Source organism: Durotheca rogersii, assembly GCF_024521655.1.
Source record: "Durotheca rogersii strain YMJ 92031201 chromosome Unknown GGS23scaffold_7, whole genome shotgun sequence".
Lineage (NCBI taxonomy): Eukaryota > Fungi > Ascomycota > Sordariomycetes > Xylariales > Xylariaceae > Durotheca > Durotheca rogersii.
In genome coordinates, this window is record NW_026251238.1 from 1,602,866 (window position 1) to 1,619,281 (window position 16,416).

A 16,416-nucleotide genomic window follows, 5' to 3' on the forward strand; every position below is an offset into this window, starting at 1 on the left:
TTCTTAGCTCTCCGTCGCCCCCCTTGGGTCCTCCCTCCGCGCTTGAGGCCGTCGTCGTGTTAGATAGAATCCATCCCGACCTCCCTGCCTTAGCACCGCCGCTGCTCGCCTGGCCCCGTCTCGAGGTTGGGCTAGGTGCCCAGCCGACGCAGCGAGCGAAGCCTTAGGCTCCTCCTCGTTCTCCTCGTTCTCCTCCTCGTTCCTCGACCACCTCCCCTCATCTCACCGGACGGGACCATCTTACTAGCATTGCCTTACCTCCCTACGTAACCTGCCAACGCCCGCTCCGCAGACGCGCAGCAAATCAAGCACGGCGAATCAAGCAAGTCCCTGCCGTCATCTGCATCGGTGCTACATTGCGCACAGAGATGCGCCAGGTTCGCGGCCTCACGCCCCTGTCGCAGCTATACGTCAAGAGGCATGCACTGCCTGCCTCGGGTACCCTGTACATTGCCCGCTGCCCCGTGCGCCGTGCGTCTGCGACCAGACCGGTTCGTACCCCGTACTTGCTGGCCCCCCCTCCCCTCCCCCGCCGGCTCGAAGCACCGCCTGCATACATCACCTTTCCTACCTTCTCCTCTCGATCTCCCCCTCCTCCTCCCTCCTCCACCTTCAACTTCTCCCCTCCCACTCTCTGAGGTCACCTCACCTCTGCCGCCCTCTTCCCACCGCTACCGAAGCCAATAAGGACTCGACTAAAAACACAACTGCCCACCACCCGGACCTCGTCAACCCACTTGCTTATTTCGACGATCCCGAGAGCTCTTTAGGCGAGCGCGCATTAGCGAGTCTCGACGGCACCTTTGGCTCTCTGGCCTTTCTCTCGTAGCAAGTCCGTCGGCCCCCTCGTGATTGGGCCGAGACAATTCGTCGATGGCCTGCGTATGATCGAGACGCCTTCGCTTACCCACCCGCCGCGCTCTTCCCCCCCCCCCCCCCTTCTCCTCCCGTGGAATAGCGACCCAAGTCCGAACCGTCGATTGGCCCGGCCGGCCGAGACCTGTCGGCCATGGCAGCGCAGCGCTAGTCAGTTAGCTTGGGAACCCTACCTACATACACACATACCCACATACAGCCGAGCGGAGACTCAGGTCGGCACAGAGCGAGGAACGCCAGACCCAAGCACCTCTCCCCTCCCCTCGGCGGCATCAGGCAAACCAACCTGCCGGAAAGGGGAATTCGTCGATAGACAGACACCCACCCGGGGCCTACGTCATACGCGCCCGTAGCATTGTTGGATGCGGACCGGGAGGTGAGAAAGCGGCCGTTTGAATGTCGCACCAATGGCCGCTGGCCGGCGCGCACTCGCCCACATACCCCAGAAAGCCGTCGCATCCCAAGCTTCCTCCTCCCCCGGCATAGCGACAAGCTGCTAGGTTGGCGTCGGCCTGTCTAGTCTCGATCCCAAACTCCTTCGCCATCGTAGCGAGAAGCCGTTAGGCGGGCGTTTGACTCTCTATAGGTATCTATCTACTAGACGGTGTTCGTCGGCGGCAACTCGCTACGCTGGGTAAGCAAGTTGGTGGACGGTGGAGCGGCGGTCGGATCCACAGTGGGAAAATGCGGAGTCGTTAGCGTCAGTTAGGGGCCCGTAGCCGCTCGCTAGACGGGACGAGATGAAGGGCATGTAACCTGGACACTTAACCCACGCCTAATACGAGTCATGTGCTTATCGTGAGTAGCCCTAACTGGGACAAGTCCCAAGGAGCGGCTGCCAGGTACAACGCAAGGCATCCCAGCAGCTATGCGTGCGGAGGCGGGACTCCCCCGTCTTTTCCTTGCCAGCTGGACCTCGGGAACCATAGGTGCTGGCCCTCCTTACGTTCGAGAAGCCCCCTCGAAACCGCCATTCCTCGGCAGTACCTATCCTGCGGCTATATATATACATATATACCTATGGGTATATATGCAAAAACTCAAACGTGGGTAGCCATCCTCTCTGCTTGGCCTGGCTCCCGCAGCGGTGGTCGTCGGAGCCAACCTAACCGAAACGACAGCATGTTTGGACGGAAATCCGACAATATTGCTGGGATTTCCAGCTTTGCAACCATTGCCGGGGCCCTTCCCCGCGCCACGTTTGGGTGGAGACAGCTAGCTAGCTGCCCATGCAATTTGGTGTAAGCAGTAGCCTAAGAAGAAAGGGAGAGAGAGAAAAAGGGGGGGGGAGGCGGTTGGGAAGTTATACCTTGCCCCGTGACGAGGCATAATATTGATTATAGCGGAACTAGTGTCCCAAGTAACAAGGGATTCTAGGTAATTAGGAGACGCCTTACTGGCCTCCCCAAGCCAACCTAACCTAACCCAATCCTAGTTGTTTGCGGATATCTGCACCCCGGACTAATACCGCGCGCTACCGGCTAACCGCCAAAGAGCCATTACGCCTACTCCCCCCCTCGCCGTTCTAGCAAAACTTGTTTTCAACTAAAAAAGACCTACCTTGCGTAGGTAGGGTGTTCCATGACTCGGCGGAGGCGGGGGGGGGGGGGACCGTGCCAGAGCTGAAGACCGCGCAAACCCTTCTTCCTTCCTTCCTCCGCAGCCAAGCTTCAGAAGTTCCGTTAGTAAGGAGCTCGTGGCGAGGCGGGAGAGCTGTGGGAAGGCCATTCAGCGCGCCCTCCCTCCCCCTCTCTCCTCTCCGTCTCCGTCTCCCGCCAGATATGCAACTGTCTGCTGGCTCGCCACGGCTAGCGGCGCAACTCGATGGCCGGACTCGCGCCTGGCTTGCCCGTCGGCGCCCTGGCTGGCAGGCTGTGTGCCGCTCGAGAGCCACGGACGCGTAGTCTTTGTGCGCGAGGGCGCGGGAGGCTGGGCGGAGGATGTGTCTGGGGGAACGGGGCGGGGATGGGCGGGGATGGGCGGGGGCGCGGCGGAGGTAGGACGAAGAGGTGTGCTCCAGAGTCTGCTGCGTTTTCCCCGGCTGAGGCCGTCGGCCTGGGCGCCCGTTTCCCTGTTGTTGTTGCGCGGTCCTCGGAGAGTCCCTACTAGACGCGGCGGACCCGGGTGTGTCAGACGGACGGGGCTGGGGGGCTTTGGATGGCGTGGCGGGACAGGAAGAGGAGGAGGAGGAGGAGCGCGCACGCCTGGATGGGAGATGCAGGGCGGAAGTCGTGCCGATTATACTGCAGACACAGGTGTGTATCAACTTCTCGGGCGTCGAGCAGGCCTCTGAGTTATCGGCGCAGCCGGCTTCGGGGAATCGCGTGGTAACTGTCCAAATTGGGAGTGGGAAACAGAGAGAGAGAGAGGCAGATACGTGTGTGCAGAGACAGACGCAGAGAGTGAGAGAACACTACCCACATTTCACTTGACACAGACAACCCCATCTCCACCAACAAAGCGGGCGATCTACCTACCTAACAACATATTCCCTCTCTAGAGCCCTCCACGAAACACCACTCCCCGCCCAGCCGGGAGACCGCCGGACCTCGCAGCCCCCCGAGCCGTCCCCGCCCGAGTTTCTCAGCCGGGAGACACCGCCCCTTTCCTGGCCCGTACCACGCGGCTCCCGAGTCCATTAGGCAGACGCGTAGACACGGGGTTCGGGCTGGGAACAATACGTACGATACCGCACGGCGTCTTCTTCTTCTCCCCCTTCTTCCTCCTCATCCAGACCGCCTCGCCGCCCTCGAGAACACGCGCCTATCTCCCTTCCCCCCCTCGACACTCCTCTCGGCTGCGCCCGCAACACGTCCGACAACCCATCCTCACCGCAAGCCACCGCGCGAGAGCCGTCGACTCGCGCCTCAATCCTCAGCCGATCCGAGTGCCAGGGGGGTGCTGCCGAGCGCACGCCGCACATCGGCGGTCTCCCCTGGCCCGGCGCCCGCCCTGTGACACCCGGGACGCGGCGCCAGTCAGCCAGCAGCACCGCGGTAGGCTCCCCCCGCGACCGCGACCGCCTCGGCGCCGGCCCTCTCCGCGGCCAGGATAAAAGCGCGCGTGTATGCTGACACGCTCCCCCCTCCCTCTCCCCTCTTCCCCTCGCTCGTCGGTTTCGCGTCAGCAACGTCGCATGCATACGGCCACACCGGTATGCGCACCTGCGCGCGGACCGGTGTCGAGGGCGCGGCACACAGCAGTACCGAGTAAACCCCTCTTGTTACCTACCTACCGCTCGCCCGAGTATGCGACCCTCCCCCCTCCTGCTCGGCTCCCCCCCCCCCCCCAAAAAAAAAAAACACCAAAGAAGCCAGTAGGTATGTACGTAGCCAACAGCAGCGATAATAGTAGTAGTAAGTAGTAGTACACGGCGAGTCGCTTAGAATTGCCCGCATTAGACCCCGACGCAATTCGATCCGCCAACTTGCTACGGGCTACTGCCGTTGAAAAGGGAAAAGCAAAAACAAAAACTTTTTCCATCTCTGGACGAGGAAGACGAGGAAGACGAGGGGAAGAGGAAGAGAAGAGGTAGGAGAGGGAAAACGAAGGAAGCAGAAGAGAAAAAAAAAACAGGCAATATGGGTGTCTATGCATAGATGTATAGATATAGGTAGGTAAGCCACCGTCGCGGTGATTGGTATCAAATAAGATAGAGAAAAAGAAACCAACGCGAAACAAAGCGAGACAAGACAGGACGGGAGACCCGAACCCGGACGGCCTGGCGTACCAGGCAAGTCAGCTAGGCTTTGCGCCTGCTGTAGCTGGCGGCATCGTCACGTGGGGGATTGCCATGCGGGCGGCCGCTCTCTCCGTCTCCCCCCCCCTCCGAGCACACGCGCGCGCGCACACTCTTGTCTATCCTCGTTACCCTCGTGTCCCCGTTATAATTATGAAGAATCTTTCCAACGCCCCATTCTCGACCCGCATTTTTTCCCATCCCCATCCAACCCCAATCTGTCTTCTCGCCCTACCATCGCTCCCCCTCTTTCTCCTTCCAACTCCGCTCCCTTCGCGCCCTTCCCTCCACCCTGCACGCGTCGCCTTGCGTCAGCGCTAGCGTCGGCGTCAAGGATTCGCCGTGGTCGTCGAGGTCGCGTTGTTTGCCACGGCGGCGGTCGCAGCAGCATCTGCGGGAGGCTTCTGGCCGTAGACGAAGTAGAAAGGGAGGTAGATGTGCGCGGCGGAGCTGAGCAGGGCCTTTCGGACGTCGACGAGGAAGACCTCGACCTCTTCGGGGGTCCAGCCGAGGCCGTGGGTGAAGGGACGGATGCTGAAGCCGTGCAGGCCGTCGTAGATCATGTGCTGGCTGAACAGGCCTACTTTCGCCTGTTGCGGGTCGCGCGGCCACGTCCCGATCGGCACCTTCAGCATCTTCTCCTCCACGTTCACGAACCCCGCGTCCCGCAGGAACTCGGCGTACCGCGACACGTCGTGGCTGCGGATCCCCAGCTGCCCTAACGCCGCCGTCAGGGTCCGCGCGTACAGGGCGCAGATGTCGTCCTCCGCCATCGTGCCGTCGTCGCACATCGTCACGCACTTCAGGTCCTGCAGCTCGAGCCATCCGCCTGGCTTCAACGCCCTGCTCCGCGAGGGGTCCGGACGCCCCTCCCCTGGTTAGCATTCTCGTATCGGTGGATCGGCGGGTTTCCCGGTGACAAACGTCCCCACCCCGCCGGTAACCCGGGGGGCCGGGGGAAAGGAGACGCCAGTGGGAGAGGGGGGGGGGGGACTAAGAGAAAACCTCACTTATACGCTTCGGCGATAACTCCGGGCCAGTCCCGAATCGTCGGCGCCATCTGCCGCGCGTGGATATAATCCAACGAGTTCGGCGGCTGGAGCCACTCCTCCTCCACGTTGTCGACGAGAAATTGCACGTTCTCGGGCACCCACAGGGGTTGTATCGGGCTGAGATCTACGCCTAGCACTTCTGCGTTGGGATACATGTCACCCACTGCACGGCGCGCGGGCGCGGGCCAAAGCGGGACTCGTTAATAACCATACCGAAATCTCCCCGCGTGGGGTCTGCGTCGGGAACGGAGAGAGGCAACAAGAAAAAAAAAAGGAAATCTTGGATCGACAGGACAGGAAGGGGGGTGGGAGATTCTTCGCTTACTCTCTATAGCCCAGATGCCGGTTCCGGTGCCAACGTCGAGGATGGACCGGGGATTCTTGAGGGGAGCGTAATGCAGCTTGCCGTCGCAGAGCAGCATGGCCATGGCGTGCTGCAGGTCCTCGCGCTCCTGCTCGGCGTCGTCGTTGGGAAAGTGATAGCGTCCCTCATTGTACTTGTGGTAGCGGCGCGAGTTCTCGAAGACGTAGTCGCGCACGTCCTCAGACATCGACATAGAGTCGGCGGAGAACGTGCCTGAGAAGGCGTCGTAGCCGTCTTCGTCAGCTGATACCGACAGCGCCGAGTCGGCATCGGTCCGGACGTCCCCTTTTTCTGCGCTCCTCGCAGGCGACGGCTTACCTGAAGGGCACGAGTACGATTCTGATGGCTCGGCCATTGGCCCGACGTGCGGTTACCTCGGGGCGGCTACGTTGCAGTTTCGAGAACGAAGGAGCATTAAGCACTTCTTATTTCCCTCTTCTCCCCGGGAGACGGGCGGCGGGGGGGGTGGGGAGATTTGGTGGGCGAGGAAGCGAGGAAGGGTAGAGGGTAGGTGTGCGCGTGTGTGCGAGCGAGCGAGGGCCTGGGTGCGTGCGTATGCGGACTCGGACTAGGGGGAGGGGGCCGTTTGGCCGGCTAAGCGATTCCGTTGCACGAGACAAAGGGCAGGGTAGATCTATGGCGATATGTGGCAATAGCGGCAATGCTAGCAGGGTCGGGATGTAGATGACGGCGGTGGTGGTGGTAGCGAGGAGTACGGGAAGTGGTGGTAGCGGTGGTGATCGATTTCGACTCGCAAGTTGCGCACGGCGAGCGATCACGATGGGTTCCCAGCGCAACGGAGAAAAGCCCCGCCAGTCTGGCTACCAATATAGAGACGGGCGAGCGATTGGTCATGAGGACGAGGATCCCCGCTTGGATGCAGCCGGGGGGCGTCGAGACCTTCGGTGGGATGCAAGTCGACCTTAGCAGGAAACGAGAGGCAGCGCAAGTCGGGGGACCCCAAGAACGGGAACGCGCTGACCTGGCCGACCCAGCAACTTGGAACTGACTGTCGACAGCGCAGGACAAGCGCCATTCTAGCCGGTCAGAGCGGCACCGACCGAACTTGGCTGGGGGACGGTTCATCTCGCCTGGCGCCACCGCAAGGCATAGTAGGTAGGTATGCCAACCTGTAATACCCGACGACCGGGCCCCGTTAGCTGCTGTCGACATAGGCGCACGTCACGTCGTACCCAGGTGGCAGTTCGGCGACGTTGTGGTGAGAATCCGTCGCCAGCCCCGGAACGAGCTTAGCAGGGTCGGTCGGCGACGCCACAGGCGCAGCACGCGGTACCATGGCAGTACAGGGCCCAGGACCTGGCTCTGCCTCTAACGTCGAGAGCATCGCCGCGTCGTGCCGCAGACGTAGGGGATGGCGATAGGGGAATCCGAAGAGGGAACTGGTGGTGTCCGTCTGCTGCGGCCAAGTCCCATCCAGGCAACGGACCCGGATCAGGATGCGACCCAGCCAAGGTAGACGGCGGGCTTTGCATTCGCTCGGCCAGGGATGGAATATGAGTAGAATCGTCAACGCGGGAATCACACACCATGCATGGCGGTAGGAGTGTGATAGGTCGGCGTCTGCCTTCCAGTTGCCTTCTCCTATGAGTACCTATGTGTACCGTCCCGAGGTACCCCTACAGGAGGTAAGCAGGTACTCGCCGTAGGGACCTCAGGCAAGTGGGTACTTGTGCGGCCCTGCTGCCGGCATGACGTGGGTACTTTGCGTGCCTACCTGATCTACCTAGGTACCTACCTAATCATGATGTGTCAAGTCTGTCTGGTCAGTCAATTCCTCCTCTTTGCCTTGGCCCTCCGGCGCCATCGCTACCTGCCTTCCTCGTGCTGCATGTACCTCCTAGGTATATTGCCTCTTTAGGTACCTTAGGTAGGTACCTAGGTAGGTAGGTATCTATGTACAGACCCGGCCTCGCCCGCCTAATCTCTCTCTATGCTACGGACGTGACAGCAGCAGCAGCAGCAAATAGTGCGGCTTGGGCAGATCGGGCTAGCCCTCTGCCGCTACATATGCGCGACGAGGATCCTTACAAAGGACCAGACCACACAGTAAAGCGACAGTCGGTCCGAAGATGTCTCGGTACCGTGCAAGCAGATCCCGTTATGTCGTATGTCGACGCGTTGAAACGTTGAAAACCTGCGTTGCGAACACCGTCATGCTAAGCGTCTGTATGAGTGCTCATATGCGCTTCCCTTCCTGTTATTGCCTACCTGGGGAGGTGCGCGGCCGGTCAGCGGCCTAGGCCAGCCAAGCCACAAGCTGATCCGGCCTATCATCCCCCTACCCACTCCTAATCTCACTACCTATTACCTATCTATCTCCTCGTTAGCAAAGAGATTTTATGAAGGTGGTCTTGGCAGAGAGCCCAAGGTGAGCACCCACCTGCGGGCAGGTAAGCAGTATTACCTATCTTAGGTAGGTAGGGGTATCTGATCAAGGTAGTATCTCATCCCAGGTAGGCAATCACCTCTTCGTCTCCCGGTGGGGATGGCCGAACATCGACCGCCGTCGTCAGCCAGCGCCGTCGTCAGCTAGCCAGCGCCATCTACTCACAGAAGCATGTTTCTGTTCACGTGGGCTGCTCTGCTAGCGAAACTCCAAACCAACTAACTACTCGGCCGCTTATGCGAAAAGCACAGCTTACGCCCCCCTTTCCCTAGGCAAGACAGAAAGAGAGAGAGAGAGACAGGCGGAGAGCGAGACAGAGAGAGCAGCTAAGTCATGATGCGACAACGAGGCGTCTCGACGGCGTCCGGATTGGCCAGCTGCCCTGCCGCTCATCACGCCACGCCAGCGAGGAGACCTCCCCTCTCCACACTAACGCTTACCTGCCTGGTGCTTACCTGCCTGGTGCTAGTTGGGTAAGGTTAGTGCCTATTCACATGCTATAACGCTCTCTGCTAACGCTCTATGGCCAATGCTATAGTACCTACTAGGTACCTAAGGTGCTATCCCCCGCCTAGACATGCCTAATCTGCGCGTACCACCTCCTCTCGGGCTGCCTCGAGCAACCTGGGTAGCCTAATGCAAGCCCGCGCAAGCCGCGAGACGACCGACGCGAGACACGTCGCCCTACTAGTAGGTAGGTAAGACAGCGGCAGCCTGCTCCACGGTTTCGCGTGCGACAGAACCCAACCCGCCTTAGCGGCTCGCCGTGTTCCAGGTCGAAGACCCGTTACCTCCTCGTCGGGTCCAGGCACGCGAGAGCGCGCCGCATACCGAGCACACCTCCCTGTCTCACCTTGCCTACCTTACCTTACCTACCTCCCACCTCAGCTTTACTCATACGTCCCATACCCAAGCCCCGTGCCTCGACCCATTCGACACGTCCAGATTCCGGACATCAGGTGCCAAGTTACCCGCCGGGTACTTAGGTACCACGATATGGTCCCTGCGATAGAGCCAGGTCGGGAGGAAGAACCTACCTACCTGTCTGAGGCTCTCTCTACCCAAACAGCGTGGCACGGGGTGGGCGATCTGCTACGTACGCAGTTGGTCCTCCGCTACGATAACGAGAGGCCAGTCATGATCACGGTTTGCCATCTCGGCGTAAGCCTCATCGAAGATCCCTACCTGCCCGAGGGGGGGGAGGGGGTGGCGGGAGCACTTCCCTCCCAGCTGCATGCTGCTGGATGCGTACGGGGACAGCATACGGATGGGTGTGCATATGTGATCATCTCCCTCGGTGCCAGCCTCCTACGTGTCCCAAGCTATACTCATAGGGATCAGATCTTATTGCCTACATGCCCATCGCATCTACACATCCATACCTACATACCCAACAGGGTGGTGTAGGGGTATGCACGGAGCATGTAGGCGCGTCGTCTATTTATAGGCCCGTCTCGTCTATTCGCCGTCTCGTGGAATGACCAGTCCGACTTAGGTGATATATTACCTGTAGCAACCACCACCTTCTCTCCCGCCTCCTCTTCTGTCGTTATGCTGTCCGACCAACATCCGAGATCCTCCGCCCCAACAGCAGGCAATAGCCAGAAGCCCGCACGCACACACACACGCACACACACACACCACATGAACCCCGACCCCCCCATCTCAACTACCCAGTCCCTCGCAACCCTCTCACCGAATACGAACTCAAAAGCAGCTCTCCGAAGGCAGAAAGCCAGACTCCGACGGTGCGCCCAACCTGCGCGGGGAAACCAGCCCGAAGACGCTCCGCGTGACCAGCTCCTCCTGGCTCGCCGCGCTGGTTCGCCACGATCCCCACGCCCATCTTGCCTGCCAACCCCCCCCCTCCCTCTCTCTCCTCTCTCATACGCAATCTCGCAGCAGCCAATGCTCCCTCGCACCCCCCGGGACCTCGCAGCCCGCCGGCCTTGCAAGACCAGGCGAGACCGTTGGACCGCTGCACAAGCATCCACATCGGACTCGCCGGCCTTGCCGATCACCTCTCCTCCCCGCCACCCCCCCACGTCGCAGCACCCGCGGCGGCGGACTGGCGACCCGGGGAAGGGAGGGGGGAAGGAGGCGCGCTCCCATGTGTGATGACGTACTGGCACGCCTGCGTCCGCGTGCAGCTGACGATGTCGAAACCCCTCTCCCCCCCCTCGCGGAAGAAAAAAAACAAACAGCGACACCCCCTATTCCCCGTATTCCCGCCGGCCTCGACCTTCCTTGTCTCCGTACCGCCCAGCCCGCCCCGCCCCGGCCGATAGATGCCCCCACCGACCTACCACCTGGGTAACTTTCCCCTCCCCGAGACATGTCGTAAGATCCGTATAGGCCCGATATTCTGGCTCGGCCGTTGGGGCAATCCTTTGCCGTCATAACGCGCGGATATAGCTCCGCAATTTCCTCGGGCCTGGTGAGTGAGTGGGTGATATCTGCGTACATGTTCATGTGTGTGTGTGTGTGTGTGAATAGCAAGGCTTCTCTTCGTAGAAAGATATCCACGCGTGAACCTCTGGGCAGGAGGGCGTGGGCCCCGTGGGTGGGAAGGACAGGTACAGATGTTCTTTTGGTAGGTATAGGCAGGGTTGCAAAAAAAAGTTTAAGTTTTTAAGTTAAGTTTAAGTTTTTCTTAAAAAAGTTTAAGTTAAGGTTTTTTTCTAGAAAACTTTTTTTTTAAGTTAAGTTTAAGTTAAGTTCGAAATTGCTTAATAAAAACTTTTTTTTGCAACCCTGGGTATAGGCATGTGAACGCTAAACTATTGCCTCCAAACGCAAGGGCATGCCAATAAGAGTCCCCTGGTGGATGTAGACGCCTATCCACTGTCCGACAACCTACTAGCAAGAACACCTCCGTCGCCCTCCGTATAACCCCAACACGAATCTGACCTAGATCCGATCAAACAGGCACTCTCGTATTCATCAAATCGATATCGTGTCCGGGGCACCGGGCTTCATAGGGCATCATCTGCCGTTTGCCATATTCCCGCCCGCCTAAGGCAGGTCCCGTCGGCTGGACCCAAATAGGGTGTCTCGATACTGTCTAGACGCCTTGGGGGTTAGGAAGGCTGCTCCATCGATATTGACCGCAAAATCGGCTGTTTCCCTGCTCAAACGAACTCGATGGGCCCCCATTTCGAGCGTATCTGTTCGCAAAGATGTTTCCAACTACGGGATACAATGCCCCGTCACCTACTAGCCACCTTCCCCGTGCCCGCCCTCGCCTTTTACGAATGCTTAATCCCACCACTAGTTTGAGTATACGAGACCGGAACGTCTCGAAATGAATGGATCCCCCCAGAGACTATGCGAGGGGGTCGGTAATGGCGATCTCGTTCTCATCTTCCTGGGTTCCGCCCGGACCGCCATGTTGGATCGTATTTTCGGAACTCCGCCGAGATGTTGGGTCTCCTGTTAGCAGGTGCCCGTGTTTCACAGTACTAGCCTGCTGTGTGCGTGTTCGCAGTTCCTCGTATTCACTCCATATTGTAGGAATTTCGAGGCCGAGGTATTCAAAATCCCAGTCCGACTTCTCACGACCACGGTGTGGTCTCGAAGAGACGCTCATACTGAGGCCCAGCGGGCCGTACTTTCCAGATATCACGCCGTCTGAACCATCTTCCACGGCCTTGATAATCTGAGCGGATACACTCGGAGGCTTCAGGGGAGCGTAGGTCTCCGGTAGCCCAATACCCCTCCGCCGACCCATATCACTACCTCGAAGTGGCGCCCTACTTACAAAGTCCTTTGAGATTATTTCGCCCTCCTCCCCTGCCTTTCCTGTCCTCTCTGGACGTGTATGCGATGGCCATTTTGCCCATGACGCCGGAGGAGTCCGGGGCCTAAGCAAGCTGTGGCGTCGAGCGTCTGCATTTCTCTCCTCCTCGGGCTTGGGCTTGATGTCGTCGCTGCTCATTAGATTGACCCACCCCCTTAAAACGATACTCGGTATATTAGACTGTTGGTCGCCTTTATTCGATCGGGGGTACGTCTGTTTGAGAAGAGATCCATACTCCCTTGGCTTTGAGACAGATGCCCTAATGACGGTATTACAGTTCAATTCAGCCATCTTATTCCCAGCGAGTCCCTGATCGGATGTGAGATGGCGTGTCTCTCGGTCCGTTTGGAAGCTAACGAGGTCCATCCGGCCCTTCGCAGGTGGCTCCCCCCGTTTACGACCTCGTTGGCCCTCTGCTCCAATCCTCTGTAGCGGCAATGCCGTACTGCCACGGGGACATTGCGGCTTCTAGCCCGCATCAGGTGATGTCTTTTGCGGCTCGCCTAGGTCGTCTTGTTTAAGCTCATGCTGGTCGAAACAACCAGCTGCGGTGGCCCCGTTTTCCGAGCAACGTCGCTTGCGGCTATGGATGGTATCCCTTTGCAAGTCTCTTTCTACACCCTTTGCTCTTTTAGGAATTGTCAAATGCAATCTAGCGAGGAGGGAATACCTATGGATCATCGAAGTTCGCTGCTCGTTGGACTCCTCCCGGGGTTTGCTGACTACCAGGATTGAATATTTGTTATGAGGCTTGGCCTGCTTGAATCGCTTTTCAACAGACTCAAGTTCTATTTCTCGTTCTCTGAAGCTTGGCGTGTCCGAAACTGCCACCGAGTCCGTCTCAACTGTACGGCAACGCGGGCGCTGGGGGTTCCACATGGTGGCTGCCGGTGCTGGGGTTTCCTCAAAGGCAATTTTGTACGAGCTGGCGCCCGACTTTTCGGTAGTACGACTAAGGGATAAAGGATCTAACGCAACAGTTAGATGTAATAGCGTTTCAGGTGGATAGGAGAACTTACGGTTCAAATTCGGAAGCGGTGTGATAGCGCTCTGCTCTCCTGGCGAGCCGTCCAAACCCTTCCCATTCGCTGCAACATGGTGAATAATTTGCCCTGTGCCAGGCGTGCGGTGGGCGAGGGTGGCATGGGGGGGCTGGAAGGTCTCACCGAACCCAGGTTCCGACAGATCAACGGGATCTCGCCCCCTGTCGTGAGATGTACGAGGCGGAGTGGGTGGGTTACGAGAGTTAAGTTGAGTCACAGACAAGGCCTCGGGAGAAATGTGTGCGCCATCAACGTATACCCGGTTTCCATCGACATCCTGACGCAGACATAGTTGGTCTACACAACCACCCTCGGAAGTCATTTCTGGGGCCATATCCCCGGGTCGCCTTCCGGACGAGCCTGAAGTTGGCCGCAAGTCCTGGCTTCGCAGCCATATATCCAATGGCGATGGTTGATCCAATTGATCATCACTGTGGGTTTTAGTATAAAAACCATCGGATGCTCTCGCGTTGCTAGAGTCTCTCCGTTCGTCATCCCCAGGTACCACTTGTCGTCGATGTACACTCGTGGGCAGACCTCTGCCAATCGAAGACCCTGGGCTATCGGTTGCGCGGTTGTTGAAAATGTTATCGTGCTCAGTCTGTATATCGGCATGTTGATAATGGATGGTCTGTTCAGTACCCTCAGATACCCCGCTGAGCCTCAAGTCTCCAGTGACCCGGAGGTAGCTCTCAAGCCATCCGGTGCTAGAGAAGAGTCTCCTTAAGGAACTTAGCGACTCAGAACTTCGAATGCTCGTTTGAGGAGCAGAGGTTAACTGAAGAGAAGCGGGAGAATCTAGCGAGGGATTTTTGTCCCGGAGAATACCACGGTTCTCGAAGATGGTACCATCGTACGACCGGCGGCCCAAACCCGGGTAGCTACTTCTGCGAGGGGGGACTGGAGGAGGGCCGCTGCTTAAGAGGCGAGTGGCTCGAGGATCTAGAGGAATAGGTAAAAGGCTCTCAAATTCCGTCTCGTTCACATCCAAGACGAGATACCCAGCATTATTTCTAGATCCACCGCGTAGTAGGGTGACGTAAGCATCATTGTCTAGCCGAGACTTTTCGAGACTTTCCAGCTTGACTCCTGTCACGTAGGCATGCACCCCTAGTAGGAACCACCTAGCTTACCTAAGCTAGTTAAGTACTACTATATATACCTATAGATCGCTCTATACTCTCTAATAGCTTTCCTTCTTTTTTAGTTAGTTAATATATACCTTCTTACCTTTATTCCATTACTTCCTTTACGAATAACCTATTAACCCTAGCTTAGCTCTCGCTAGTTATATAATAGTTATAAGCCCGGGGTACTTCTAAGGAGTTATTATTACTTAGGTTATTCTAACGTAAGTAAGTAATATATTTATTTATTTCTTAGATCTTACGATTATACTTCCTTTATATTTCTATACCGGTACTTTACTTTCGTATCTAGTACTAAATAATCGATTACTTATTTCGCTATAACGATTAATACTTCCGAATTTTCCTTAAATAAGATTTTAATTAACGTTTACTTACGAGCTTACGATAAGTAGCTACGGTAGTTCTTAACGCTTAAATCGATAGCTATTTAATTCGGTATTTAAAAGGACGTTAATCTAAATAAAGCTAAGTTTAACGTTACTCGAGTTATAGTAGGTATTCTTAAGGAATATATTACTTAAGAGAACGAACTCCTTAAAGAAAACTATAAGAAAGCCGTCTACGAATAAGCGTCGATCCTAACCGAAGACCGAGGAAATTAATTACTAAGGCCTAAGGTACGAACTCGAGAGTAATAAACGGTAGCGTATAATAAGCTCGTTTCCTAGTAAATAACGATCGAGGCTTAGGTTATAACTATTAATAAGTAATATAAGGTCCTCTATAGTTAGATTCTCGCATTTATTTCGGTAGGTTTTCTTAAGGTAGCTAATATAGAGATATAGTTCCTAGACCTTAACCTAATTATTTAAAATCTCGTAAAGATTTTCCGTAAGTAAATTACTCCTACCGAAGCCGCTATTAAGATATTCGTTAAACGAAAATACCGTAAGATACTTTAAAGAGTAAAGGTAGGTACTTATAATCCCGAGTAGTTTTACGTTATATAGTAATACGCCTTCCTTCGCGTTCGCGTTTATTATATTAACGAAATTAAGAGCGTTATAAGAATAAAAGATTTCCTCGAAATAATTAAGGCTAAGATCGTAATCGATTAAGTTATACGGATATTAATCGCTCTTATTAAAGCTAATAAACTCGGCGAGTAACTAAAGACCTTTAAATAATTAGGCATCGTATTTAACGCTTTCGCTACCGAAAATAAGTAAAAAGGTAAATTAGGTTATAAAATTTTCGTAATAACTTACTAAAGACCGACTTTAGGAGCGAAATTAACTAATAGTAACGGCTAAGGAAAACTAACGAGCTACGAATGCCTTTATAAGTCTAAAGGTAAACTATATTTATAGGTAGCTCGTTTTTATGGAATCTTATAAAAGTCCGTTACTAGTTAAATTATACGTAACCTAAAGCCGATTCCGGCTAATATTATACGAAAAATTAAGGCTAAATACGACTTACCTAAGTACGTTAAGCTCCGAAATTAAATTAACCGCTAGGGGTAGGACGTTCCCGTAAATAATATACCTAATAATCGCTCCGGGAACGGGAAAGGAAATAACGCTACTACCTAACTAATTAATATTAACGTAATAATAATCGACTTACGTATTATATACCTATTTACCTAAATTAAGATTTACTTTATTATAAACCTAATCCGATACTTATTATCGGAAAGTATCGTCTTCGATAACTATAAAGTAATCTACCTTATTAATAATCGTAATCTTTTAATAAAAGGGTCGTTCGTTTCCGTTAGAAACGGATAGACGATCGAAGCTAGTACTATAAGCTTTCTTATTATTAATACGGGTCGTAGGATTATCGAGAAATATATCTTAGATTAATTTAATAAGCCTACCTTTAATCTAAAGCTTAAGGACGTCGTATTTATTAAAGATTTCTACGTTAATATTATCTCTAAAGCGAAACTTCGTAATATAGGTATTTAGTTTTACGGTTTAAATTATACTTTAAGGAATAGAACCCTCGAGAAAAGTATTATAGTAAGGAAGTTAAAG

The 16,416-nt window shown here is 55.3% G+C and overlaps 2 protein-coding genes across 2 annotated transcripts; both read right to left on the minus strand.

Moving 5' to 3' along the window:
- Nucleotides 1-4,944: 4,944 nt before the first annotated feature.
- GGS23DRAFT_604622 (S-adenosyl-L-methionine-dependent methyltransferase) lies at nucleotides 4,945-6,386 on the minus strand (the record flags this gene model as incomplete). Its single annotated transcript, XM_051519626.1, has 4 exons — nucleotides 4,945-5,458; nucleotides 5,626-5,830; nucleotides 5,993-6,244; nucleotides 6,350-6,386. The coding sequence occupies 4 exons, from the start codon at nucleotides 6,384-6,386 to the stop codon at nucleotides 4,945-4,947; spliced, it is 1,008 nt and encodes a 335-aa protein (XP_051373136.1).
- A 4,759-nt stretch (nucleotides 6,387-11,145) lies between these two features.
- Nucleotides 11,146-12,727, minus strand: GGS23DRAFT_499096 (uncharacterized protein). The gene has a single exon (XM_051514461.1). It carries the CDS (start codon nucleotides 12,601-12,603, stop codon nucleotides 11,764-11,766), a length of 840 nt encoding a protein of 279 aa, XP_051373137.1. The 5' UTR covers nucleotides 12,604-12,727; the 3' UTR covers nucleotides 11,146-11,763.
- Between the last annotated feature and the right edge of the window lie 3,689 nt (nucleotides 12,728-16,416).